The sequence below is a fragment of the Pleurodeles waltl genome, chromosome 8 (assembly GCF_031143425.1).
Source record: "Pleurodeles waltl isolate 20211129_DDA chromosome 8, aPleWal1.hap1.20221129, whole genome shotgun sequence".
Lineage (NCBI taxonomy): Eukaryota > Metazoa > Chordata > Amphibia > Caudata > Salamandridae > Pleurodeles > Pleurodeles waltl.
Window position 1 is genome coordinate 1,144,880,332 of NC_090447.1, and position 27,195 is coordinate 1,144,907,526.

The 27,195-nt window shown below is 48.2% G+C and overlaps 1 protein-coding gene across 2 annotated transcripts in view; it reads right to left on the reverse strand.

The window, feature by feature from the left end:
• Nucleotides 1-27,195, reverse strand: part of FNDC3A (fibronectin type III domain containing 3A) — a 1,418,915-nt gene that overhangs the window by 305,118 nt on the left and 1,086,602 nt on the right. For both annotated transcript variants that reach the window (XM_069205374.1, XM_069205375.1), the window contains one exon: nucleotides 19,155-19,273. In XM_069205374.1, coding sequence (XP_069061475.1) covers nucleotides 19,155-19,273 — 119 coding nt within the window. The remainder of the gene's footprint in view (nucleotides 1-19,154; nucleotides 19,274-27,195) is intronic.

Consider the following 27,195-nt stretch of genomic DNA (forward strand, 5'->3'; position numbering starts at 1 on the left):
TTGCTGAAAGAGTAACAACGACGGAAAAGACTGTCGCAGAAATAAGACCAGAGATGAAGTTGACCGATGATCGAGTGGCGGCCCTCGAGAAACAAGTGGGCACTCTGGTGGCCCACGCTGAAGATGCTGAAAACAGGTCCCGGAGAAATAACATCCAGATAGTTGGACTTCCTGAATCAATCGAACAACAAAACCTACCGGAATATCTGGAAAAGTGGATTCGGGAGGAGGTAGCTCGTGAAGGCCTCACACGATTCTACACGTTTGAAAGAGCTCACTGAGTGCCAGCGAGGAGGCCCCCTTCGGGAGCACCTCCTAGACCGATAGTAGCCAGACTATTACACTTTAAAGACCGCAATCATATATTAGCCCAAGCCAGGAAAGCTGGAGAACTGAAAATAGAGAATGCCCAGGTCCAAATCTTCCAAGATTTCTCACGTAAGGTCCAGCGTCAAAGGGCATCGTACAAGGAAATCAAAAAACAACTACGAACCTTAAATATCCAGTATGCAATGCTATTTCCATCCATGCTTCGAGTGGCGGAGGACGGAGGAACTAGATTCTTCTGGACACCCCAGGAAGCCAGGGACTGGCTGGATCTTCGAGAAGGCTCGACACGCGATGGGGCCCACCAGGGAGCAGGGCCCGGAGATCAGAGCGGAAAGGCAGCGGGCAACAGTGGCAGTTGCGGCCCTGAGTAGAGGGGAGACAAGCCCAAGACCCATGGGACCACGCGGAGAGGACCGAGGGTCCAACACTGACGCGGGGTCGGAAGTCCCTGACGGCACTGAGCATCGAGATGCCAGTGGTGACGCCGGGCACCTCTGAGGACATCATCTGAACCCACTTAGGGACTCAACCACAAGAACACGAATAAAGGCTCTGGGGAATGGTGCTATCACGCCCTGACAATATGTAAACTGGTAAGGTAAACATTTTTAGACTGGGGGCCCCCGGATCGGCAGACTCAGTCGATCGAAGCCTTTGAACTTTTCGATTCACCGCCCCACAGGCACTGATCAAGTTTGAATGGGAGATTGTATGGACACCTGTCCTGGGGTTGGGGAGTTGGGTAAGCTTTTGTTCTATTTCGAGTTTTGGGTCCCTGCCCTGTGCCTGACGATGAGAAGAGGCGCACATCTACCCCCCTGCTGCCCTGCTGTTTCACCGCCCTTGGAGGGGGTGCAGAGACAATTTGTTTTTGACATTATCTCAATGGGTGACCACCAAGACTATAGAATGATATCCTGGAATGTAAGGGGCATGCATACTATGGTCAAACGCTTTAAAGTACATTCATACTTATGTAGAAGAGGAGCGCACATAGCGCTATTACAGGAGACTCACCTTACAGCCGCAGAAAAGGTGGAGTGGTCAAACTTATTATACAACCTACCAGGCATTTGCTAGGGGCACCCTTATTTGGATACGTGCAGGAATTCCATTTCAGAGGATTCACACACTAGTAGACCCGAAGGGGCGCTATGTATTGGGCACCTTCCTAGATCAATTAAGGAACACCTTGGCCCCTCACCTGACTGGATCTGTTCCGATAGGGGGGGACTTTAATTGTATAGCTGTCCCAGACCTGAACAGATCGCATCCTCCGCTGAGAGACTCTGTGGTGAGCACTCTGGCTAAAAGGTTCCGTGAGTGGCAAACAAGGTGGCAGCTGTTGGACTCCTGGATAACCCTCAACCGACGAACCCGAGAATACTCCTCCTACTTGGTAGTACACAACCTACACGTAAGGCTCAACACTTTCCTAAGCACACCAGACATGCATGCCCAAATACATAGTATAGAATACCTAAGGAGGACCCTCTTGGATCATTGCCCCGCGCTGATGCACATAACATGGACAAGAGCTATCACTAATATTCCGACATGGCGACTTAAACCAGATTCACTCGAAGACCCGGCTTACCGCAACCAAATTAGAGAGCACATTGTGCAATACTTTGAGAATAATGAGCCAACAGCACCATCCCCCATACACTTTGGGAGGCATTTAAGGTAGTGATACGTGGGCGTTGCATTGCTGAATCCACGGGGGTTAGAAAGACCCTGCTAAGGGAAGTAGAGAGGACTGAGGACGAACTACGCAGACTGGAAGCACAGGGCCCCGGGGACCCCAGATTATGGGATGAGCTCCGAGCAACCAGAGAGCTAGTGGCCGAGAATACAGAGAAACTACATTGCTTCGATTACAAACAATATATGGCCAGGGCCCACGGGGAGAGAGACAAAGCAGGAGCTCTTTTGGCATGGATAATTAATCTGGCCCGTCGGGGCTCCCTTATCACAGAAATTAGAGTCCAGGGAGACGATAGGCTCTACCGACAAGATGATATTAATCGCCACTTTCTTGAGTACTATACCACTTTGTATGCTAGCACTCTAAGAGGAGGGGGGGAAGAGCTGGTTACCTTTTTGGATGCACTCCCATGCTCAACTGTAAGCGAAAAAGAGAGAGAGGGACTGGGGGGCGAAATAACAGCCGTGGAAATCAGTGCGGCCATAAGAGGTCTAGCCCGGGGGAAAACGCCTGGGACAGACAGCTTACCGGCTCAGTTCTATGCCACATATGAGCGAGAACTGACTCCCAGACTAGAATGGCTGTTTAACGCTGCGTGGGCAGCAGAGTGTCTCCCACAATCCACCAGGGAGGCCATGATCGTCCCGCTGCTTAAGCCCGGCAAGACTCCCACTGACAGCAGAGCATATAGACCCCTATCTATGTTAAGCACCGATTACAAGATTTTGAGTAAAGGTCTAGCGGCCAGGTTGCTCCCATACATGACCCGCATAGTACATCCCGATCAGGCAGGGTTTATCCCTTCCAGAAACACAGTTCAAAACATCAGGAGTCTCATACATATCATGGACACCGTCGCCCCGCTGATGCCGGAGTCTGCAGTATTGACCGTGGACATCGAGAAGGCATTTGACAGTCTTGAGTGGGAGTATCTTTACGCAGTCCTTCCCCGTATGGGGTTGGGTGAGGGCTTTGTCCATTGGGCGAAGCTATTAAACACAATTCCAAGGGCGAGAGTTAGAACCGGGGCTACTATATCAGAGCAATACCCAGTGGAGAGGGGCAACAGGCAGGGATGCCCCCTTTCCCCACTGTTGTTCGCGTTTGGTGATGGAGCCATTGGTGGCCCAAGCTAGGACTGCGGCCTGGTATCACGGACTGCAACAGGGCACAAGGAGACATACTATTGCACTATATGCAGACGACCTACTACTCTTCCTACAGAACACTGGTAGAGAATTGACGGGAGCCCAATCCCTATTAACATTATTCGGCCGGTTGACAGGACTAAAGGTCAACTGGCAGAAATCGTACCTGTTCCCCCTAACTGCAAGGGTTGACCCACCGGAGGGGTTGGGAAGTGTGCCGTGGGAGCCCCGATGTATGACATACTTGGGGGTTAAAATATACCACTCCAGATCCGAACTATTGGATGGCAACATTGGCAAAGCCATGGGAGCCCTGAGATCCAACTTGGCTTTCTGGAGCTCACTCCCGATCTCGGTAGCTGGAAGAGTAGCAGTTGTTAAGATGGTGGTGCTCCCCGTCTGCTCTACTATTTTGTATCCTTGCCGGTCTGGATCCCGGTGGCAATATTTAGGGAGCTGGATTCTATGCTTACGGCATTTATCTGGGGGAAAGGGAAACGCAGAGTGGCGCTTGCTAAGCTTAAGAGACCCCGAGAGGAGGGCGGCCTGGCGGTACCCGATTTAGAATCCTATTACCTGGCGGCCCAGCTGCAATGGCTGGCCAGATGGATGGCAGCGAGAGGGGCCGAGGAGGGAGGAGAGGATAATATAGCGCCTCCTGAATTCTTGCTGGCGAGGATGTCTCACTACCCTGGGACTAGGACTCTCCCCCGAGGCTGAAGTGTTGGCTCGCTACTGGAGACATTGTCTTAGGCGCTCTGGATCGACAGTGCCTTATGCGCCAGAGATTCCGATGACCTGGCTTTGCTGGCTGCCTAAGGAAGGGGACTGGAGAGGACTAATGGCATGGGAAGAGGCGGGGGCCCTGGAAATGGGGGACCTTTATAGAGAGGGCACCCTGTTGCCCTTTGAGGACTTCCGTCAGGAGCACGGATTATCACGGGGCCAGTTCCTATTGCATAGGGCAATCATCCACGGGGTTCGGCGTATTGGCAGATGGGAGCGACTGAGCCAGCTCTTCACCGCCTGAGTACCTTCATAATAACATTGGATGGTACACAAAGGGCGATTACTACCCTATATAAAGTGATTACCGATGGGACACAGGGGCCTCTAACGGTCCCGAAGATATCTAGGAATTCACGATTCCAACGTATCCAATTTTACATCATACACAGAGCGTACCTCGCCCCGAGAAGTCTCCGTGACCACTTTCAGATCTTAGATGCGAGGTGCCCTCGCTGCGGTGCAGAGGCAGCTGAATTCTTCCACATGCTTTGGTCCTGCCCCAAATTGGGGGACATACTGGAGCTCAGTGGTGAATGAAGTAGCAGCGGTCATAGACCGTGAGATCCCTGTTGACGCCATGCCAAGCCTATTGCACTGGTTTCCCCACACCCCAAAAAAATCGAGCAACAAGTAGGTTCAAAGATCTAGCATTCATTTTGGCCAAACGGGAATTGACAAAGAACTGGAAGAGCGGGGCTGGACCCAGCGTCCCTAGCTGGAGGAGGGAGCTTCAGAGGTGGTCAGTGAGTGAGAGTATGGCCATACAAATAGATCTCAGAAGGAAAGGGGGGTCACCAGAACTGAAGGTGGAGTGGGATCGGCTTCTCGACAAGCTATGGGAGGAGCCGGACCCCGAGCCAGGAGGAGAGGCGAGACGAGCTCACACACCCATTGATTGATAGGAAGTGGCCCACCAATGGACCTGAGAGGATCACTGATTAAACAAGAGATACACCAGATCACCCTACCGCGGGGGATGGATGGGACGGCGGGGAGGATAGAGGAGGGGCTGCAGGCTAAACTTGGTCAGGCGCGGGGAGGGGAAGACAGGGAGGAATGGGGGGGGGGGGTAGATAAGGGACACAACACAAGGCAGCACCACACCACCCTAGCTCACCATTTCATCCAATAGCAATTGAAAATTAACACATGAGAAGAAGAGGAGCACTGAGATTAGGGCTATTCCCGAGCTTTAAGATACAATGGGGGCCTATCTACACCAGGGCTGCCGAATATTGGGAGCCCTCGAAATAAGTATGATTTAACTGTTGTGGTGTTGTTAAGATGTGTTAATTGAAATGTATCATAAATAAAACTAATAAAATCTGATTTTTGTTTTTTTTTAAACAGACTGGGCCACGTTGGCGTCACCCATCTCTCCACCTCACACCATGCGCAGACGACCAGCAATACAGGGGTTCTAATTTCTGCGCCTGCCGGAACCACTTACCCTTGTGTCCTGGGGTGGCATGGGCCTCTGCTAGCAAGACTTGCTGGAAGACTTTGAAGATTTCATGATAGGGTCACAAGTCACTGACCCTGTGCAACAGCTAAATGCTCTACGTAACCTCATTGGAAAAGAGGCTGTCCAGATTATTAAAGAACTGCCAACAGACACTGCATCATCCTATGAAGATGTCACCGAGGCACTTAACAGGAAATTTCTTCACAAAAGGAACATTGACTATGAATGTTTAACTTAGCATCCCAGCAGAGGGATGAATCCATGGGGGAGTTCATTTTGCCACTAAAACACTTAGCCCGGCAGTGCGCTTTTGACACGTTCATGACTGAAGACGCTCTTTGCTTGAGGATCATTGAAGGGTGTCAATCAGAGTCCCTGCGCAGACGCCTCTTAAAGAAATGCTACTCAGACGAAATAGAAGAAATTATGAGGGTCAATAATCAAGCAGAAGAACATACAAAGAAGGTGGAAGCAGGAAAGCTAGAGAAACGGGAACAGGCATTTAGGCTTCAAACTCCTCAAAAGAAACATCAGTCACCGGAAAGCTGGAGGGCGCCAAAACCTACAAACTTACTCCCAACAAACAGGGCGTTGTTGAAGACCCAAAAAGCGAGGCCTGAGGAGGGAGTAACAACTGAAATGTTATTGCTGCGGTCAAGACTTCCTGCACATTGATCTGTGCCCAGCACTGCGCCACCACTGTTGTCACTGCAGAAAGGAAAACCACTTTGAAAAGGTTTGCCAGGCCTCACAGAATATACAACGGACATCCAGGGAGCCCAGGTCACGACATCATGCGAAGGCTGTGACCGCAGTGAACGCTCGATCAGCTCATCCAGATCAAGCCTTTATTCGCGTAGCACATACAGATCGTGACGCTCTGAATCCTGTGGAACAAGGTCCCTCACACTAATCTTACAAGACAGTGACGAGTACATCTGCATGGTCGCCGACCAAGAGAGATTCAAGAATACCCAAGGCTGCATCTCCAAATGGGAACGCACTCCATCATATTTGTGCTAGACAGTGGTGCCTCCCTCCATTACATTAGTGTCACAGAACATAACAGGATGAAACCGAAGTCTAAATTACACAAAGCAGCTGTGCGAGTCTACATGTGGATGTCCAAAGACCCTCTTACATGTTAAGGGCAGTTTCAAACACCTCTCACATACAAAAACAGAACCGTACAAGCACAGATTCACGTGATCGAGCAGACTGTCTCCTTAGTCTACCAACTACCAAATGACTAAGGCTGGTGGAGATACTATATAAAGTGGAGGATCAATCAAACATTGTACACAAGTTCACAAAGCTGTGTACGGGACATGGAAAGCTGGCTCATTTTCAAGTCCGCCTGCACATAAATGAGCAAGTACCACCAGTGGCTCAGCATCATAGGAAGGTACCCTTTCACCTCCAACAGGCAGTTGAGGACAAACTACGGGACATCCTCTAGGCAGATATCATAGAGATAACCTCTGGACCCACCCCATGGTTGTCCCTAGTGGTAGTGGTACCTAAACAAGGATCCGGCGGCAGAGCACATTTATGTGTGGGCATGAGAGCCCCAAACACCGCCACTGAACGAGAAAGACATCAGGGCCCCCACATCAGTGACATGATCACACTACTGAATGGGGAGAAAGTATTCTCCAAGCTGGATCTAAACAAGGGCTACCACCAGCTCGAACTCTGTGAGAGTTCACGCTACATAACCAAATTTTCAACACACCAAGGGCTGTTTCGGTACAAGTGGCTCAGTTTCGGCATTTCATCGGCAGCTGAGATATTTCAAGAAGCAATCAGGAGAGTAATCTGACACATTCCCAATGCCCTCAAATACAGTGATGGCATCCTTATATTTGGTGCCACAGTCAAAGTACATGACAAAGTCCTGCACCAGGCAGGTCATGTCCTACTGGAAGCCAACCTGACTCTCAACAAGGACAAGTGTGAATTCCACGGATCCACACTGAACTTTAATGGAAACATCTTCTCAGGTGACGGGATGAGGCCAGCCCCTGATAAAGTCAAGGCCCTGACCCATACCCCTTGGCCTCAAGACACTGAGGATGTCTGATCATTGCAAGGGATGGCCAGTTACTCGCTTGGTACATCAAGGACAATGCTACCATTAGCTATCCTCTCAGGCAGCTGACAAAAAAAATAAATACATTCAGGTGGTCTGCAAGTTGTGATCAAGCATTCAATGCAATCAAAGACACAGTTTGGTCAGCCATTAATCTCTCATACTTTAATCTCTGCAAGAAGGCTGAAATCACTGTGGACGCCAGTCTTATAGGACTCGAAGCTATTCTAGGACAATACGACAAAGGAGGCAATCAAAGACATTGTAGCGTATGTAAGTTGCAGCCTGACCGACACCGAGAGAGCATACTCGCAGCTTGAAAAGGAAAGTCTGGCAGTTGTCTTGGCCTGTGAGCACTTCCACATCTTCCTTTATGGGTAACACTTCATCCTCATCACAGATTATCAGGCGTTAATAGCCATTTTTTTAAACAAATTTTTATTGGTTGTATCATGACTGACTGAACAGCAATACATGTAATGTTTCAAGTGTTATATCTCAGAAAAACTGTCAATATGCATGCATTCTACAATCTATATATTCTCAGTCCTCAATGTCGTTGCTAAATGGTCTGTGTTTTCCCTTCCCCATACCACCCCAAGCTCCCCAACTTCCCTCCCCCCTCCCCAGTGAGTCCTATGTGGTAATGTGCAGCGTGTCTGACGTGGTGGGGGGGCGATAACTTCCCATAGGTCTGTGGGCAAGATGAGTTAAGGTCTTCCTCTGAGGCAACTTTGTCTGTAGTAGGGGGATGGTTGAGCCCCATCATTGCCTCTCTCGTTCAGGGTCCTGAGGATTCCGGGCTGTCTCTCTCATAGCTTCCATTATGCTGTCCCACGCTCGTGCCCCCTCTATGGGTCACAGTCCCATTTTGGCCACCCTGAATAGTGTATCTCCTTTGCAATTGGCCCATTTGTCTAACTCCCTGAGCCAGCTGGTTATGCTCGGACCCATTGGGTTCTTCCAATTCATTGCAATCTCCCTCTTGGCTAAAATATTAGCAAAGTCTTGGAATCTGCTGGTAGTCTTCGTTTTGGATGTGTGTGTGGGAACCATCCCAGTTGACTCATGTTGCAAGGAACCGCTTTATCTACTGCACATGCTACCACCTGGGTCACCCTTTCCCAGAATGATCCAACCTGAGGGCCGTCCCAGACCATGTATTTGAATTCGGCGCTGTGCTCCCCACATCTTGGGCATGATGCTCCTACAGTGTTGAAATGCCTGTTAATTTGCACAGGGATTACATATGCCTGATGTAATACATAAAAATTGATTAATTTAAATCTGGCATTCCTCAACCCCTTAGGGGTTCTTTCTAATATTTGCTCCCAGGCCTTGTCAGGGATATTGATGTCTAAATCTCCCTCCCACTTCTGCTTTAGCGAGATCAGCGGCAGAGTCAGATCTATTTGTACACTATTATATACATCAAGGTCTCCAGATAGGTACTGGTTGTTTGTGTCTGGGGTTCCCCTAGCCCTGCCCGCCAATGTCGTTGAATACCTGCCGATATCAAGCCATGCAGTAAGAAATGGCCCCTTGGGAAGTTAAACTCTGCCCTGGAGTCCTCAAATGTGCGCAGTATACTGTCTGCAAACAGGGTTCCTACTGTCATCATATCTGCTGCATATCAAGTATGCAACCCCTCCCAGTTGCCCCTGTGCAGCAGCATCATAAGGTAAAACAGGAGAATGTCTGGGGAATAGGGAGCTGTGGTCCTAAGCCATGTATTTAGCCCAGCATTGTTTGATTGTTTTCAGTTCAGGGGAGTCTTTCTCTCCCCTGGCACAATGGATTCCCAACACCACCTCCCAGAGTCTCGTCAGCAGAGGGGTGAACGACCCTTCCAACTCTCCAGGGTCCCGTCTGCTCGTTATCCACTGTGCAAGTCTCTGGAGCTGTGTTGCCAGGTAGTAAGCCTCAAAATTAGGGACCTCCAAGCCTCCCTTCGACAACGATCGCTAAAGTGTAGTAAGGGTTACACTTCGTCGCCCACTACCCCAAATGAAGGACACCACCAGTGCATCCAGATCCCTAAGGGTTGCCCTGGCAATCCACACCGGTAGGACTGCGAAACAGTACAGTAACCGGGGCAGGACTATAATTTTAAGGAGTGCTACCCTAACTGGTAATGTCTGCCAGAAGGCCATGTAAGTCTGTATGGATCGGAGGGCTTTCTCAACGTTTCCCTCTAGGAGGTCCTGCTGATCGTGATATATGCTGACCCCCAAGTAGGAGAGACAGCTTGGTTCTCACACCACGGCATTCATCTCCTGGGGGGATGTCCCGGCTGACTCCAGGTGGAAGATCTGGATCTTGTCCCAGTTAATTCTGAGTCCTAAAGTGTCCCCATACTCAGCTAGCATCACCTGGGCCCTCGGCAGATCTCTCTGCATATGTTTCAAAAAGATAAGCAAGTCATCTGCATATAGGGCAATATGATGGCTCCCCCACCAGTACTTAACCCCGGGTCCTCTATCACTCTCCGAGCCACTGCCGCCAACAGTTCCATTGCTAATGCGAATAGCAACAGGGGGCAGCCCTGCCTGGTACCTCGTTCTACTGTGTTGCTGTCTGAGATTGTCCGGCCAGTGCGGACCCTAGCTGTTAGTTCAGTATATAGCAGCTTTACCCAGACAATGTAGCCAGGCCCCAGTCCCATCTTCACCATTACCGCGTAAAGGAAACACCACTCCAGGCTGTCAAAGGCCTTCTCAATGTCCATTGCCAATATCCCTGCTGTTGTCGCGTCATAGGAGGCGTCTCCCATGACTGCCTGCAGTCATGGGAGACGTATGTTACCTGCCGTATTTCGGCCTGGGACAAAACCAGCCTGGTCTGGGTGCACCAACTTCAACACGTGGGGGAGCAATTGCATTGCTAGGATCTTACTAAGGATCTTGTAATCCAGGTTTAACATGGATAATGGTCTGTACGCCCCACGTTCTGTTGGGTCCTTACTGGGTTTCAGCAAGAGCACCACCACTGCCTCCCTTGTTGTCCCCGGTAATATGCCCTTCTCCTTTGCCGCCCTATAGAGGGTCTCCAGCCGAGGGGCTAATATATCAACATACATGGCGTGAACCTCTACAGGAAAGCCGTCAGTCCCCAGTGTCTTACTTCTGGCTAAATGCCTAATGGCACCTTTAATTTCATGCAGGGAGATGGCCCCTCCCAATTGCTCTGCTATCTCTGGTGCGAGGGCGGTAAGTGGCATCTGCTCCAAATATATTTCAGCAACTTCCCCGTCATGGTGAAGAGTACTCCTACAGAGTCGCTCGTAAAAAGAGAGGAAGTGAGTGTTAATTTCATCTTGTTTATAAAGACTATTCCCCGCTTCTGTCCTCATTTCCAAGATGATCAAACCTCTTTTGGTCGGTGATGCCGCCCATGCCGACATGCGGCTTGCCTTATCTCCCTCCACGTGCGCTCGTACTTTGTAATTGTTATAGTCAAAGCAGCGAAGGCGCTAAACATGTTCAGCCACTATTTCTTTTAGGTCTAGAATTTCCTGCTGGCGTTCTGGCTGCTCCAGTCTATTTTTTTCTCCCTCCCTTAGTTTGTTCTCAGCTTCATTAGTCTCCCAGAGTAAGGTTCTCCACACTCCCACCGTGCCAGCAATGCACTTATCTCTCAGTACTACTTTAAATGCATCCCATTCCACCAGGGGGTTGTCAGTTTTAGCCTCATTGTCTGCAAAGTATTGAACAATGTGTTGTCTTACCTCACCCTGGTATTGTGTCCTCAAGCAATTCAGGTTTGAGTTTCCACATGGGGATACGGGGAAGAGCCGAGTTCCAACCCAGTGTCAGTAGTATTGGCTTATGATCGGAGATAGTGCGGGCCAAGTACTCAGTGTTTAGAATGCTGGAGAACACATCTGCCGTGCAGAGGAACAAGTCCAGTCACACGTGCAACTTATGTAGGTGTGAGAAGTATGAGTAATCCTGGACGTCCGGGTACAGCTTCCACCATGCATCTACCAGGCCCCAGTGTTACTGCCAGGCTGTGAATTGCTGAGCTACTCTTGTGTTTGGGGATTCATGTAACAGCTGTTGTAAAAATATGGCCATGGCCACATATCTGCCTCCTGGGTCTATGCTGCTATATAGCAGCTGGAACGGGACCCCTGCTCTTATCCATATCAAAGTTCCACTGGCAAAAGAGGAGTATGTGGTATAATATACTTGGCCACCTCCAATCGTTTCTGTATTGGCCCTCCCTTCCGCTTGTGTTAGATGTGTTTCCTGCAGTATTGGCACTGGATTGCCCTCCTCTGCAAATATGAAAATACTTTGTAACTTTTAGTCATTGTGTGCATGCCCCGGATGTTCAGTGAGATAAATTTATATGAATTTAGTGTAGCCATATGACCGTCTAGTAGATGCATGTTTCTACCCCATCTTGCCCACCCCAATGTCAGCATCCATTACCTCCTAACATTGTACACTGAATTTTGCAGTTAATAAACCATAAGACTCAGTGCTCCCTTTGCAACTTACCCAACAGTAGACTTTCTAACTCCCCATCCCCAGGACAAAAGAATGAACATTCCTCATCCAAACCAAGTAAATTATCTCAACTAGTCTACCAAACTGGGAGCAGTCCTCTAGCTCGTTTAGAGGAATTTGCTGTGTTGCCTGATTCCCCCCACCCCCTTCATTATGTTTGAATTGGTGATGGTATTCCCAGCCCCTTCCATCAAGGTTCTTCCGCTCCCTCCACTCTAGGCAGAAGGAGTCATTGCCCACATCGGGCCGACGGGGATGTGTTGCTGATATGGATCCCTTATCTAGTTAGTGGAGGAAAGGATCAGAGGATACAATCTGATGTTCCAGGTGTCACCTCAGGTTCCGCCTCCTCTGAAGAATGTGTTATATCTGATTCTCTGTCAGATCCTGCTTGCTCAATTTCCTCGCTTGGTGTTTGAGAAAGGCAGGCATCTGGTCTACGCAGGGAGGCCACTGTCTCTATTACCTTCTGGCGTTCTTGCTGCACTTATCTGTCAGAGGGGACCGCTATCCTGTTGGCCAGTCTCTGCCGTGATCCCTTATTATGATGCTGCTAGTGGTCACCTGGGAGACGGGCCTCATGTGAGGGAGACTGAGTGTCTATCCACTGCCATAACTCCTCCGGTGTGGTAAAAAATTGCGTACCTCCTTTGGCGATCACACTAGGTCTTGCCGGGAACATCATTCCGTATTGGATCCACATTTGCCAAAGTTTTTGTTTAGCCTGTCTGAAGGTGGCCTTCTGCTTTTGCACTTCTTGTGAAAAGTCTGAGAGAATGCAAACTGTAACATTATCTATCTTGTCTCAATTTTCCTCGCTTGTCCCAGCAAGTAGTCCCTGTCTCTGTAGCGCAGTAGGCGAGCCACAACTGGCAGTGGCAGGGTTCCCGGAGGTGGGGGCCGCGTCTGGACCCTATGTGCCCTCTCTAGTGCAAAAAAGAGGGAAAGTCCATCTCCTGCCACTTCCTGCTTAAGCCAGCGCTCCAGAAATTCCACCATATTATTCTTTCCAATTCACTGAGGTAAACCAATCACATGAATATTGTTTCTTCTCGATCGGTTTTCTGCATCTTAGGCTCGTTCGTAATTTTAGCTCATTATTGTGCTTCTCCATCTTGCGAATTGTCTTAGTGGCTTCGCTTACTGACGGGAGGATTTTCTGAATTTGCTTATCTGCTGTCGCGACTTTTTCCCCCAGATGTTGATGGTCATCTCTGAGAATGGTTAAATCCGTTGCCAGGGCATCAATTTTCCCTTCAAGCACTTTGCGGGAAGTGGTAATAGCTTGCAATTTGTCCTGCAGCGTCGGGTCTCCCGTCTTTTCCATAGGATGGGATCTGTTAGCTCCTTGTGAGCGGGCAGGGCTCTTACATTACTGTTGTTCTGCGCCTCTGTGTCTTTCTTGTGCCCTATTTTCCTCATTCCTAGACCTCCTCGGGTCTGTGTTACTCTGTCTTATAGAGGCTTTAAACTCTGACCTCCATCCAAAACAGATAGGTTACTCCCCCTCTTTATATTTGCTCCTGGCCCCCACAGTCTGTGGGTCTCTTCTGAGGTCTGGGTTGTCCTATCTTCCCTCTGTGCTGTAGTAGGCAACGTACTTAGGGTCCTCTTCACTGGCTCTTTCAGTTTATAGGATTTACTGCCCACCAGTTTGCGACAGCGCTCTACAGTGGGGAAGTTCTCAATGGTCAGCCCTATAAATGCCCTTCCTTGTGTCACACAATCCTCAATTAGGGCTGCCCCCTTCACTCGATGCTCCGATGCATCATCGATCCCACAGCCGTTGATGGGAGGCGGGAGCGCCCTGCCACCCAACCATTCATTACAAGCAGCGGCAGGCTCACTCCTCACTCATTCTTCCGATGCCAGGTGAGAAGGAGGGCCCAAGGCCCAGCCGCACCTTTCTTCTTTGCTGCCTCGGGTTCCCCACCGCTTTCGTCTGCTCTCACTGCAACCCTTCGCTCCTCTCCTGCCCCGAGGTGGTGCGCCGTCCGCTGGGGCGAGGAGCGGGGTTCTCGTCACCTCCACGCTTCTTACCCACGCTGCTGCCACTGCTCACCTCTGTTGCGGGGGTGCCACTTAGACCCACTTCCTCCGCTTTGGGCCACAAGCGCGCCTCACGGCGCTCCATTCGTCATCTCCTGGGCTATGACCGTCCTGTCATGCCGCTGCATTCTCAGCCTGGGCTGCCGTCCTCTGTTTGGCCCCGGCCCAAATCTTGTGTGCTCTGTGGTCTCCTTCGTGCTGGTGAGTCTTGGCCAAATCCTTGGCTCCGATCTATCTGCGTGGGTCTCAGCTGCCTCATGGCCCCCTCTTGAGTTCCCGGCCGTGTTTTGGGGGGCCAGGTCTATTCTGGGTGTCAGGATTGAGAGGGGTGGGGGAACACCGGCGGGAGCCTTACTAAAAGACTTCTACCGCCATTGTCGTCAGGCCATGCCCTCCCCCAGGCGTTAATAACCGTCTACTGAAATCCCCGGGCAAAGATGCCTCCCAAGATCGAGTGATGGGAAATTTGTCTGCAAGAATACACATACACCATAATACACTAACCTGGAAAGCAGCAAATCCAGCAGACTACATCACTTGATTGTGTCTGGTTTCCCTCCCTGGACGTAATGGTCGATGCTACGCTTATAGACTGTACTCAATGACAACTTGTTAGCCGAGAAGAACCTCCCTTACTGTTGCAAATGTCCGTATTACCGGAAGGAGTCTGGCAACAAGTAGCAGTAGACTTCTTTGGTCCTCTGCAGTCTGGCAAATACATCCTCCTTATAATGGACAAATATTCCCAATTCCCAAATGCACAAGTTTCATCCACGAGGGCAGCCACCACTGTACCTGTGCTAGATTAAGTGTTTGCCGCATAGGGAATCCTGGAGGAAGTCAAAACTGAAAACAGCCCTCCATTCAACAGTTAAGAATTTGCCAGTGACCTCACCTTTAGACATCAAAAGATCACCCCCCTGTGGCCTCAGGCCAATGGGATGGTGGAGAGGTTCATTGGCACTTTGAAGAAAAACATGCAACAAGCTGAACTAGCCAGACGAGATGTCCAGGCTGCTCTGAGTGAAGTGCTGAGAGCATACAGAACCACGCCCCACAGCACCACGGTAGGGAGCTGGCTCCTTATATACTAAATCAAAGTGAGATATAGTGTTCACAGAGTCAAGGGGTTCCCCAGAGGCTTGACAGAGGCAAAAATAGATAATACTAATGCTCTATTTGTGGTAGTGTGGTCGAGCAGTTAGGCTTATCAGAGGGTAGTGTTAAGTATTTGTTGTACACACACCAGCAATAGAGGAAACACACACTCAATTACTTAACTCCAGACCAATAGGATTTTATATAGAAAAATATATTTTGTTAATTTATTTGTAGAACCCCAATATTCAGTTTGCAGGTAAGTACAGAAAATGAAAGGTACTTTGTATATATGATCAGGACTTTGAAAGGAATCGACAATGTATACAGTTTTTCTTAAAATGGCAAAAGCTATTTTAAAAGTGGACACTGCATTTTTTAACAGTTCCTGGGGGAAAGAAAAGTTAAATCTGTTTACAGGTAAGTAGAACAATTACAGTCTCAGTCGCCAGTTTTTAGGAAGTCCACTGGTTGGGGTTCAAGTTAACCCCAAACACCCACCACCAGCAACACAGGGCCGGCCAGGTGCAGAGGTCAAAGTTTAACAAACTTGACATAGGCTCCTATGGAGACAGTGGGTACTCGGAATCCAGTCAGCCAGCTTGTAAGTACCCGCGACTCGGAGGGCAGACCAGGGGGGATTAGAGGAGCACTGGAGGGACCACAAGTAGGCACCAAACACACACCCTCAGCGAAATAGGGGTGGCCGGGTGTAGGGTGCAAACAGGACATTGGGTTTCCAATGCTGGTCTATGAGGAGGCTCCAGGCGTCACTCAGAGGCTGCAGGCAAGGTCCAGAGGGGTGTCTTGGGAACACTACCAGTCAGACAGGGAGGAGGGTCCCCTGATGAGTGATGAGGCACATGGGGTCGGTTTCTCCAAGACTTGGGGGCTGCGGGTGCAGTGTGTCCTTTAGGCGTTGGACATCTTAGTCCAGAGCTCGCGGTCAGGGGGGCCCTTGGGATTCCCTCTGCATGTGTCGTCGTGGAGGGGTCAACCCAGGGTGGGCACTTGCTCGCAATCGCCTGAGGACCCTCTATTACTGGGTGGACCACCTGGACACGGGCCATGGGCGTCGGATGCACAGGGGTCAGGACTCACACATCCAGAGTGAGGTGGGAGTCCTTAGTTGTAAGTTTCTTCAGACAGACCCACTGTCCTCTGGAGTTCTTGGTCCTTTTGGTTGCAGGGCAGTCCTCTGGAGATCTCAGAGGCCACTGGGCCTGCTGTATGCGTTGCTGGTCTTTTTGCAGGTTATCTGAAGCAGGAGACATGCTGGTAGGGCTGGGGGTTCAGGGAGGCCCTTAAATCCTAGATGTAGGGGCAAGTTAGGGGTCAGAGGGCAGTGAGGGTGGCTACACCCTCCTTGTGCTCACTCCCTTTGGGAACGGGGGCACATTCCTATCCCTATTAGTCCCTGTCCTCCAAACCAAGTAGGAGGATTCTGTAGGGAGGGGGTCACCTCAGTTCTGGACACCTTAGAGGTGGTCCTGGCTGGGGTGGTCACTCCTCCCTGTTTTCTCTAATTTTGCCACTGGACTTGCCGCCAAAAGTGGGGCTTTGTCCAGGGGGCAGGCATATCCAATAGCTGGAGTGGCCTGGGGCACTGGAACCCGAGGCTTGAGCCTTTGAGGCTCACCACAAGGTGTTACAGTTCCTGCAGGGGGGGTGTGAAGCACCTCTACCCAGGACAGGGTTTTTTTCTGACCACAAAGTGCATAAAGGCACTCACCCCATGTGGTCAGAAACTTGTCTGAAAGTAGCAGGCTGGCACAGACCGGTTAGTCCTGCACTAGCAGTTGGGCTAACATATAGGGGGCATCTCTAAGATGCCCTCTGTGTGCATTTTTCAATAAACCCCACAATGGCATCAGTGTGGGTTTATTGTGCTGAGAAGTTTGATATCAAACTTCCCAGTATTCAGTGACGCCATTATGGTGCTGTGGAGTTCGTAATGAAAAACTCCCAGACCATATACTCATTATGGCTACCCTGCACTTACAATGTCTAAGAATGTACATTAGACACTGTAAGGCCATATTGCTCATGCAGCTATGCCCTCACCTGTGGTATAGTGCACCCTGCCTTAGGGCTGTAAGGACTGCTAGAGGGGTGACTTACCTATGCCACAGGCAGTCGATTGTGGGCATCACACCCTGAGAGGGGTGCCATGTTGACTTTATCTTTTTCTCCCCACCAGCACATACAAACTGCAAGACAGTGTGCATGTGCTGAGTGAGGGGTCCTCTAGGGTGGCATAATACATGCTGCAGCCCTTAGAGACCTTCCCTGGCCCCAGGGCCCTTGGTACCATGGGTACCTTTTTACAATGGACTTAACTGTGTGCTAGGGCTGTGCCAATTGTGGAAACAAAGGTAAAGTTTTAGGGAAAGAGCACTGGTGCTTGGGCCTGGTTAGCAGGGTCCCAGCACACTTTTCAATCAAAGTTGGCATCAACACTAGGCAAAAAGTGGGGGTGTAACCATGCCAACAGTGGCACTTTCCTACAACCACAAACAAATGTCCAGCCACTCTGATACAAGGCCACACTGTGCGCAGAAGAATACCCACCTGGGAGAAACCAGCCCTCTGTGGCTGGCAAGCAACCGAGTATGACCAGCTGCAGAGGTGGATAGACCCAAGAAAGCCAAAATGAAGGAATATGCGGACAGGCATCAGAGGGCCCATCCATCGACAGTCCAGGAAGGAGATTGGCAACTTGTCAGGCAAAAGCAAAAGAAAGAATCTGACAGTTGATATCATGAACACCCACAAATCTAAAAGGTACCATGGTCACAGCTTCTTCTGATGATAGGAGGATAACTCTGAACATCACTCACTTTAAGAAGTGCCACCCAATTCACACAGAGGCAACTTCAGGGGTGGACAGTGATGTCACTGAGGATACTCCCAGGCCAGTCAAGAGAGCAAGTCCACCCCCTCTCCATGGCTATGGAGGAACCTATAGCTCCAACCTCAGCAAGTCAGCCATAGCGTGCTCAGCAGGGGCCCTGCACGTCTCATAGAAGAAACATAACTGATGCTTTCCTGAACTAAGCTCATAGGTGCAAGGAGGGGAGATGTAATATTGTGATAAGAGCAGCAAGCGGAGGGCACTAGGACCTAGGGGAACAGCGAGGGCTGAGGGACCAGGAACTGGAAAGGGAGGAAATAAGGAGCAGAAGACAGGATACAGGAACAAGAAAAGTCTGGGACAAAGGGGCTCCGAAATGATGAATAAAGAAAACGTGCAAATACCCACCCACTGCTGCATCTGGCATTGGCCGGGTTCACAACACTACACTGGGCAAAACACAGAGCTCTCCTGGAAAAGCATTAACCACCAGAGTTATGCTACAGATTTTATAATCCCCTGAAAATGTCTTAGCACAAAAAGATGTCTGCATTACCAGGTGTCTTAACACATAAGATATTTTAAATGCAGCGTCTTTGTGAACAATTAAGTAAGCTAGGGCAGACTGTCAAATTTGTCCTTGTTGCTAATTTCTTTGCGGGCGATTTTTAAAAAGTGAATGTATAAATTGACTGTCAGAGTCCGCTTTTCATGATTCGCCCATCATAACAACACGCTCCTTCCTCTGCCACAGTTTGACCATCAATTCATTGGTTGCTGGTATGATTTTGTTTTCTAAATCCTGCACTGAAGGCCAATTTATTGAAAATGTGCGCGCCAAAGTTCAGTGATAGGATACTTTCGCAATCCGCACAACTGTTGGCTTTCTCAATTTTGGAGTCGGTTGGACAATGGAAATTAAGGCTCCTCATGTAACAGATGTAACAGCACTTATAGAATATCAAGCGCGAAAAATATAAATTAAAATGGAAATCATGTAGCTCGCTAAGGGACGTGAGGCCTACTTAGGTATTCTAGGAACAACCTACTACAACTCCAAGGTTGGGTTCAAATTAAATATGTCAAGCAGAAATCTGATAACATTACCACACTTTGTCCTCCTTCACTGATGCAGTACACACGCAAGGCATAGGTGCAGCCCGGGCGAAGGTGGTCACACAAACATTCTCTCGCAGTTCCGCTGTACACCAGCTCCCATTTGTTTCCTGGAAGAAAAAGAATGGATGGTCAGACAGCCACGCCCTCGAATCTGTACTTCCCTATCATAGACAAATTAGGTATCCTAGCTCCACTAGATAAATGTTTGTATGCTTCACGAAGAAAAAATGTCAATGTTCGCTCCTAGTTTCCTGGATAATATTTAATTATCTACATCCTCCTACATCCTAGATACATTTGTGCCTAACTGATGAAGTGAAATATCTTTATTACTTAGTACATTCATTGGCGAAAACGTGCCATATTTTTTAATGAAGCTGTTTAGTGCCCGGTTAATAATGTTACAAATGAATTCTGGTGAGGAACAAAAAGCCAGAGATTCAAAGGCGGTGCATATTGATTCGATCAAATTTTAGTTTCGTCCAGAAAAATAACTAAATTAAAAACTATAATGCCATCTCGACGTGTCCGGACAAAATGTATGACTTGCTACATTTGCAACACAACGGAAACGCTCCAAATATAGCTCATAAGCTCACACGTACAATCAAAATATCCTTTCTCAAAACCACTTTCCTGTAACAAAAACAATTACAGTTTGTGAAGCATAACTCAAAGAGCTGAGAGACCAACTATCTAGCTGCAATGCAAGATTTTATGTTGTTGGCCTTTTGGTCAGTGTCGTCATACAATTTCATAGGTCCCGGACGCAAAATCCGGTAAAGATCTCCTGAGATTCTCACTACTGATCATAAAACTGTTCAATCATAAACACACCATACCATAATGGCAGTTTGTTTTCGGATCGCTGCCAGCGTCTGGGGCACTCGAACGAAAATGAGGTTCTGGCCAGCTGCCAGAGTTTGGTGGCCTGCGGGAGGTCTAGCGAGGGGTTGGACTAGCACACACCACAAGGGCAGGGGAGTCACAACCTACCCGGCAGAAGTTCCCCAGGGCACCAAACTCTGGCAGGGACAGTGGAGTGCCAACTCGGTCATGCACAACAAGGGCTGAGTAGGCACTAGGAGCCAAAGACTAATGGCACCCTTTGAAAGTGCCACAGCGCTTGACAAAAATACTTAATTTGTAGCACCTCTCTTTTGCCTTAAGAGTGCTACAGGGGAGTTGATGGTGTTACCTCAAGGTGACTCACAAATAATTCCTGATTTTATTTTATCCTAACCTAGCAGATTAAGATTTTTTTCACTTTTTAGTTTTTTGCATTTTTGTTTATACCGCACACTGTGCCCAAGGGCTTTAAAGCACTTACCTGACAACTAGATTATGTTACACAGTTTTAGGCTCAAAGAGATTAATGGTTTGCCAAGAATCACAGGATGTTGAGCAGAGGCCAGGACTCGAATATGTTTCCACAGGGCCAAAATTGATAGCCACACCTCCTTAGCAGTGGTTTTTACAAGACAGCATGTGCTCTAAATTATATTTATTAAATTGGGCGGACAAAGCCCTAGAGGGAAAAGGACTGCTTTACGTGGATTGATGATTACATAACTAAATGTGAAGTTTAATGAAGTGCACAGGGGCGTTTTCAACAGCAAAGAGATATATTACTTAAAAACAGATTTATACTCCCAGAATTATAATCCTGGTGGGACTGGGTAGGATGATGGAAGGATCAGACGGAAGGGATGCGAGTGAAAGCAGTAAGGTCTCAGATTTTAATTAGGTTAATTATAAGATGACACACTCAGGTGGGCAATGGAAGGTCTTTCTAAAAGTTGGATGCAAACGAAAGGAAGGGTGCCCTCTTGTTGTCTTCTTTCCTGTCTTGAGTATCCTGATTTAATGAGTATGCGCTAAAAATGGTGCAGCTGCAGCGGAAGAAAGCAGTTTTTTTGGGGGGGTCATAAAGTCGTGTGCTGAAAATTGCCTCAAACGTGATGCAAAGCCTTCTGAATTTGATATATGCCGGAAGACGAAACCAGAGGGGATTCAGGGTGATATATGTGTTGGTCAGCGTATCAAACAGGTCACAGTATCAAAAGTGGGTTTTAGTAAGTAGGTAGTACCTCGTAGATCAGGGGAATAGGCACTGGCATCAATGCCCGCAAGGAGAAGTGAAAGTGTGGTGGAGCAGAATGAGTGGATTTGGAGTAAAGTTTTAGACCAACAGATCAGGATGACCCGATACTGAGGATTTGTTTTCACAATGTCTGTCAATGAAGCATGGGTTAATATAAAAAATCAAGGGACTTGGGATTGGAGTCAAAAGTAGTAGTGGGGGGGAGCCGTCAGGTTGCAGGGGACTGGGCCAGTCAATGGCTGTTTGTTGTAGCCGGCAACCTTTAAAGAATAGAATCTTAAAGAATAGAATAGAAACTTCCAGCTTCAGGTAGTGTGGGGAAATCCAGGCTAGAGTGGCAGCCATGCACTGCCTTAGGCGATGAATGTTGTGAGAAACTGGGGTGTTTGAAGGAGTGAAACCCTACTCAAGCACCAGCCACAATAATGGTCATGGTGAACCACAAAAAGCAGTTAGGCTTAACTTAGAGGCAACATGCAAAGTATTTATGTAGCACTTAACAGTAATGAAGTGAAAACAAAACACAAGAAAAATCCCACATCAATTTAGAAAAATAGAGAAAATTGCAATAATTTATTTGACACCAAAACAACAGAAAATGGAATTAGTAGAACGGGATATATCCAGTATTAAAGGTTTAGGTAAAAATAGTGCTTAAAATCAAAATGCGCCACTGTGGTTACCTGTTGCGCTGGACTGCGACAAAGTCACAAGTTCAGGCCAACTGCGATGGAGCACAGGCCAGATACAGTGACAAGGTTAGGCCTGCTGAGAATTGTACCCTATGTCCTGGATGTGGGGCGTTGAACCATGCAGCAGCGGCTCCGAGGAACGATGCAGGATCCTGTGCTGAGATGCGTTGTGCAGCGTCGGTTCCGATGAACAAAGTAAGGTCATGTATCGAGTTGTGTCGCACTGTGTCACATATGATGAGGAGCTGCAAGGCAAGGTCAGCATCAAGCTGCCTTGCACTGCATCAATTCTCATGAGAAGCTGCGAGGACTACACAAGGTCCTCGCCGTTATTTCACACTGCATCGGTTCCCATGAGGAGCTGCATGGGCTGCATCATGCTGAGTTGGTTCTGATGAAGATCCCAGTCGGGCTAGCAGAGCACCTTTATCCCCACTTCTAAGGATCCAGGACTGGGGAGGCATCATGCTTGGGTTCAAGGTGCAAGTCCAGTCCTTCTTCCTCAGGTAGCAGGGCAGCAGAGCAGTCCTTCAGCAGGTAGGTCAGCAGAGCAGTCCTTCTTGCACAAGAGTGAGAAGGCAGAAGAGCAATCCTTCTTAGTCTTCCACAGGCCCAGAAGTTAACTGAAAAGTGGGTCTGAGGGCCCCCTTTTTAGGTCAAGCCTAGGCAGGGTGCAAGTAATGTCTCTCGATATGCTGTAATCTACATCTGTGGGCTTGCAACACACCCATCTAACGCCCATCACTTTAATTTGTTCCCTGGTCTGCCTTTCAAAATTCCTGTGATTTCGTAGATAAATTCTTCACGTTTGTCATGCCTTGAGGCTGCTTTGTTACCGCCCTGGAGACTGACCCTGTTACATGGATTATTGCACAATCAGCCATATACCTTAGTGTGGCGCACTATTTTTTCTTTTGCCTCTCCACTTCGCGCTGCGTGGCCGTATGTTGTTTCTTCCTCTTCCCTGTTTTGGGCATGCCACTGTTTCCTTGTTGTGTCTGCGCACAAAGGCTGCAAGCTGGAGGGGGGCTTCTTTTTAATTTATTTAACATTTTGTTTTTAAAAAAAAAGGTTCTTATAGTGCAAACTCCATCGGAGAAGCGCTTTACATGAGGACATGAAGTTTCATATAGCACAAACTTGATCAGAGGAGCACTTTACATGACTACATGAAGTTTTATATAGTGCGCCCTTGACATGAGGAGCGCTTTACATGACTACCACTTAACAAATGCAGCAGTTGAAAAATATACAAACTATAGCATTTAACACAGAAAAAAACACAGATATCCTCAAAGCTGCTCTCCCGGTACAGCGGGAGAGCTGATACTACAATATTCACTGCACTAAGGAGACTAGCCCCTTTTGCTTTGCAGGACATTTCTATTTCAAAACATTCTCGCCCATAACTCAGCCTGTGAGGGTACTACGACAATAGGACCACCCCCAAATCATTCAGCGCGGCGCCACCTTTCTGTCCAAGTCGTCTCTGGGTCCCCACACTAGTTTTGGGGGTGGGGGGGGGGTTCCAAACTGGTAACCTCTTCCACCATACAATGTCTTTATAAGCTCTCTTGTGGCTGCAACTTTTGTTTTACAGCTGGGAGTAGTTTGTGTTTTAAGGGCCTTGTTTGTAATAGTATTGTAGTAGGCCTGCTTAGCCTGAAAATGTGTAAGGCACTACGCCCTTTAGGGGTAACAGATATGGTTACACTGAATTACTTTCTGCCATTCTGTTTTCACGTCATTATGCCCACTAGGACCTGTCTATATGGTTACATGACCATGTTTCTTACAAATGCTGTTTTTATTATGGTGTCCTTCTAAGGGCTGTTCTGAGCATTACAATCAAGATACTACAAGGTATTGGCTGAGTAGTCCAGCAAATGCAAAGTCTTAGACCCCACCGCTGAGCCACCAATGTAGGAAGTTGGCTCTGTATATACTATTTCAAAGTAAGAAATAGTGTGCACAGATTCCAAAGGTTCCCCTTAGAGGTAAGATAGTGGCAAAAGTAGATAATTCTAATGCTCTATTTTGTGGTAGTGTGGTCGAGCAGTAGGCTTATCAGAGGGTAGTGTTAAGCATTTGTTGTGCACACACAGGCAATAAATGAGGAACACACACTCAATGACTTACCTCCAGGCCAATAGGTTTTTATATTGAAAAATATCTTTTCTTAGTTTATTTTAAGAACCACAGGTTCAAGATTTGCAGTAAACACTTTAAATGCAAGGTACTTCACTTAGATACTTTAGGAACTTTGAATAAAAGCAATATCATGTACAGTCTTTGTAAATGTGGCAATAAGCTATTTTCAAAGTGGACACAGTGCAAAAATCAACAGTTCTGGGGGAGGCAAGTAAAGGTTAGAGTAGGAGGTAAGTAAAACACTTACAAGTCTCAGTTGTGGGGCATAGGCAGCCCACCGTTGGGGGTTCAAGGCAACCCCAAAGTTACCACACCCGCAGCTCAGGGCCGGTCAGGAGCAGAGCTCAAAGAGGTGCCCAAAACACACAGGCGCGTATGGAGAACAGGGGTGCTCCGGTTGCAGTCTGCCAGCAGGTAAGTACCTGCGTCCCCGGGGGCCAGACCAGGGGGGTTTTGTAGAGCACGGGGGGAAATGTCAGAGTCACCAGATCCTCGGGGTCTGTGCACGTTCCCAACACTTCCACCACAAGACAGCTCCAATACACTGATTAGATTTATCACAGAGTCTAAGAGAGTCCAAGTGGGGAAAAGGGGATTAGGACGGGAACAGCTGGGAAGGAGACCTGTAGGAAGCAAAAGGTTAAAACACAACATCAAAATTACATCTCATGAATTCAGTACCATGCTACAACTCTAAGCTTCGTCTTTTTTCCGAAAAAACATGAACAACCCTAGAATAGTCCTAAAACTGACTAGGCTTTAGATGACCGAATACCTGAGGAGGAAACAGGAAAAGTTAAATAGGACTTTCAGATTCGAATACTTTCTTTAGCATGAGAATCAGGAAACACTCTGAGCAATTTCTAAACAACCATATGAATCTCCTTTTAAGAATACATATCAGGAACACACAGCATTACATCTAGAACTCTGGTATTGTTGTGTTCTTCTCAGAAAAAAAACATTGGGAAGTGAATTGCGCACATTGCAGATTTTTATATGAGTATTAAACACCATAAAGGAATGTGCACCATAAAATCACACAACGTAGATTCAAGGAATAAATCACGCAACGTGTCAACTTGAAATGCTACCAAGAAAATGTCTTAGAATAGTAGCGCACATTAATTTACATTATTTATACACGAGGAAAGAATTGCGCATCTAGCCGATTCAAATGCCACCATACAAATGCCAAGAAAAGGTAGCGCACAATGAACAACATGAAAAGCACTCAGGGAAAGAATCGCGCGTCTTGTCGATTCAAATGCCACCATGCAAATGCCAAGAAATGGTAGCGCACAATGAATAACATAAAAAAACACTCAAGGAAAGAATCGCGCGTGTTGCCGATTCGAATGCCACCATGTAAATGCCAGAAAATGGTAGCGCACAATGAACAGCATGAATTACACACGAGAAGTGAATTGCGCGTTTCGCCGATTCGAATGCCACCATGTAAATGTCAAGAAAAGGTAGCGCGCAATGAACAACAAAGTTAAATGCTCATGAAACGAGTTGCACGTCTTGCCAACTCGTAAAACATCATGTAAATGTCAAGAAATATCAGCGCGCAATGAACAACAATGTAATAACGAAGTAAAATCTTTATGGAATAAATTGCGCGTCCTCCCTATTTGCAAACCACCATACAAATGTCAAAAAATGGCAGCGCACAAGTAATCTGTTATTCATTTAAGAATTAAAGTCAAGAAAATGAAAATTCTCAATTACGGTGTTGGGAAATGTCCAAACACCGTCTTACCGCCTGGAAACAGTGATCACCAATGAGAGATGAGTGCAGAAGACTGGAAAATCCAAATAGGCCTCCGGGACAGGAGCTCAGGAAGAAGCTGCTGCTCTGCACCGGGACCTCTGAATAGTGAGCACTGGAAGTTGGGCTGACTCTCTTTTATAGAGTCTTGGCCCAGCCTAGAACCACGCACAGGCATGTTCCAAGGGAAAGTCTCTAAAAGGCCCTGGAAAGGGACCACACCCTAACACACTCTGAATGTCTGCAGCAATACATTGCAAATGTACAGTATTTATAAGCACCTTAAAAATGAATCTTTTGGATGGAATTCTGCAATGCAAAAGGTTAAACAATAACATATCATCACAATGCATAAATTACATTATCTTGCGAGTGTTGGGTTTTTGCATTCTAGATGCCCGTAGAGCGCGCACTGTCCTGGTGTTGACAGTAAACAAGTAGGCACACAAAACACACCCTCAGCGGCACAGGGGCGGCCGGGTGCAGTGTGCAAAGCAGGCATCGGGTTTCAGGTAGAAAACAATGGAGGGCCCGGAGGTCACTCTATCGGTGCAGGCAGGCATAGGGGGGGCTTCTCGGGACAGCCGCCACCTGGGCTAGGCTGAGGGTCGCCTGGGGGTCACTCCTGCACTGAGGTTTGGTTCCTTCAGCTGCTGGGGGCTGCGGGTGCAGTGCTGGTTCCAGACGTCGGGTCCCTTGTTACAGGCAGTTGCGGTCAGGGGGAGCCTCTGGATTCTCTCTGCAGGCGTCGCTGTGGGGGCTCAGGGGGGTCGTCTCTGGTTACTCATGGGCTCGCAGTCGCCGGGGAGTTCTCCCTGAGGTGTTGGTTCTCTGAATCTCGAGCCGGGGGCGTCAGGTGCAGAGTGAGAAGTCTCACGCTTCCGGCTGGAAACGTGCAGTATTTGGAAGTTGCTTCTTTGTTGCCAAGAAGTAGCTGGTTTTGAACAGGGCCGCTGTTCACAGGAGTTTCTTGGTCCTTTAGTCCAGGGCAGTCCTCTGAGGCTTCAGAGGTCGTTCGGGGCCTGTTGGATGCGTTGCTGGTTGCAGGTTTTCGAAGTTGGAGACAGGCCGGGGCCAAAGCAGTTGTTGTCGTCCGTCTTCTCTGCAGGCTTGTTGGTCAGCAGTCCTTCTTGTTTCTTCAGGTTGCAGGAGTCTAGTTTCCTAGGTTCCGGGGAGCCCCTAAATACTGAATTTAGGGGTGTGTTTAGGTCTGGAGGGTGGCTACACCCTCTTTGTGCTTCCTCCCTGTGGGGAGGGGGGCACATCCCTAATCCTATTGGGGGAATTCTCCAAACTCAAGATGGAGGA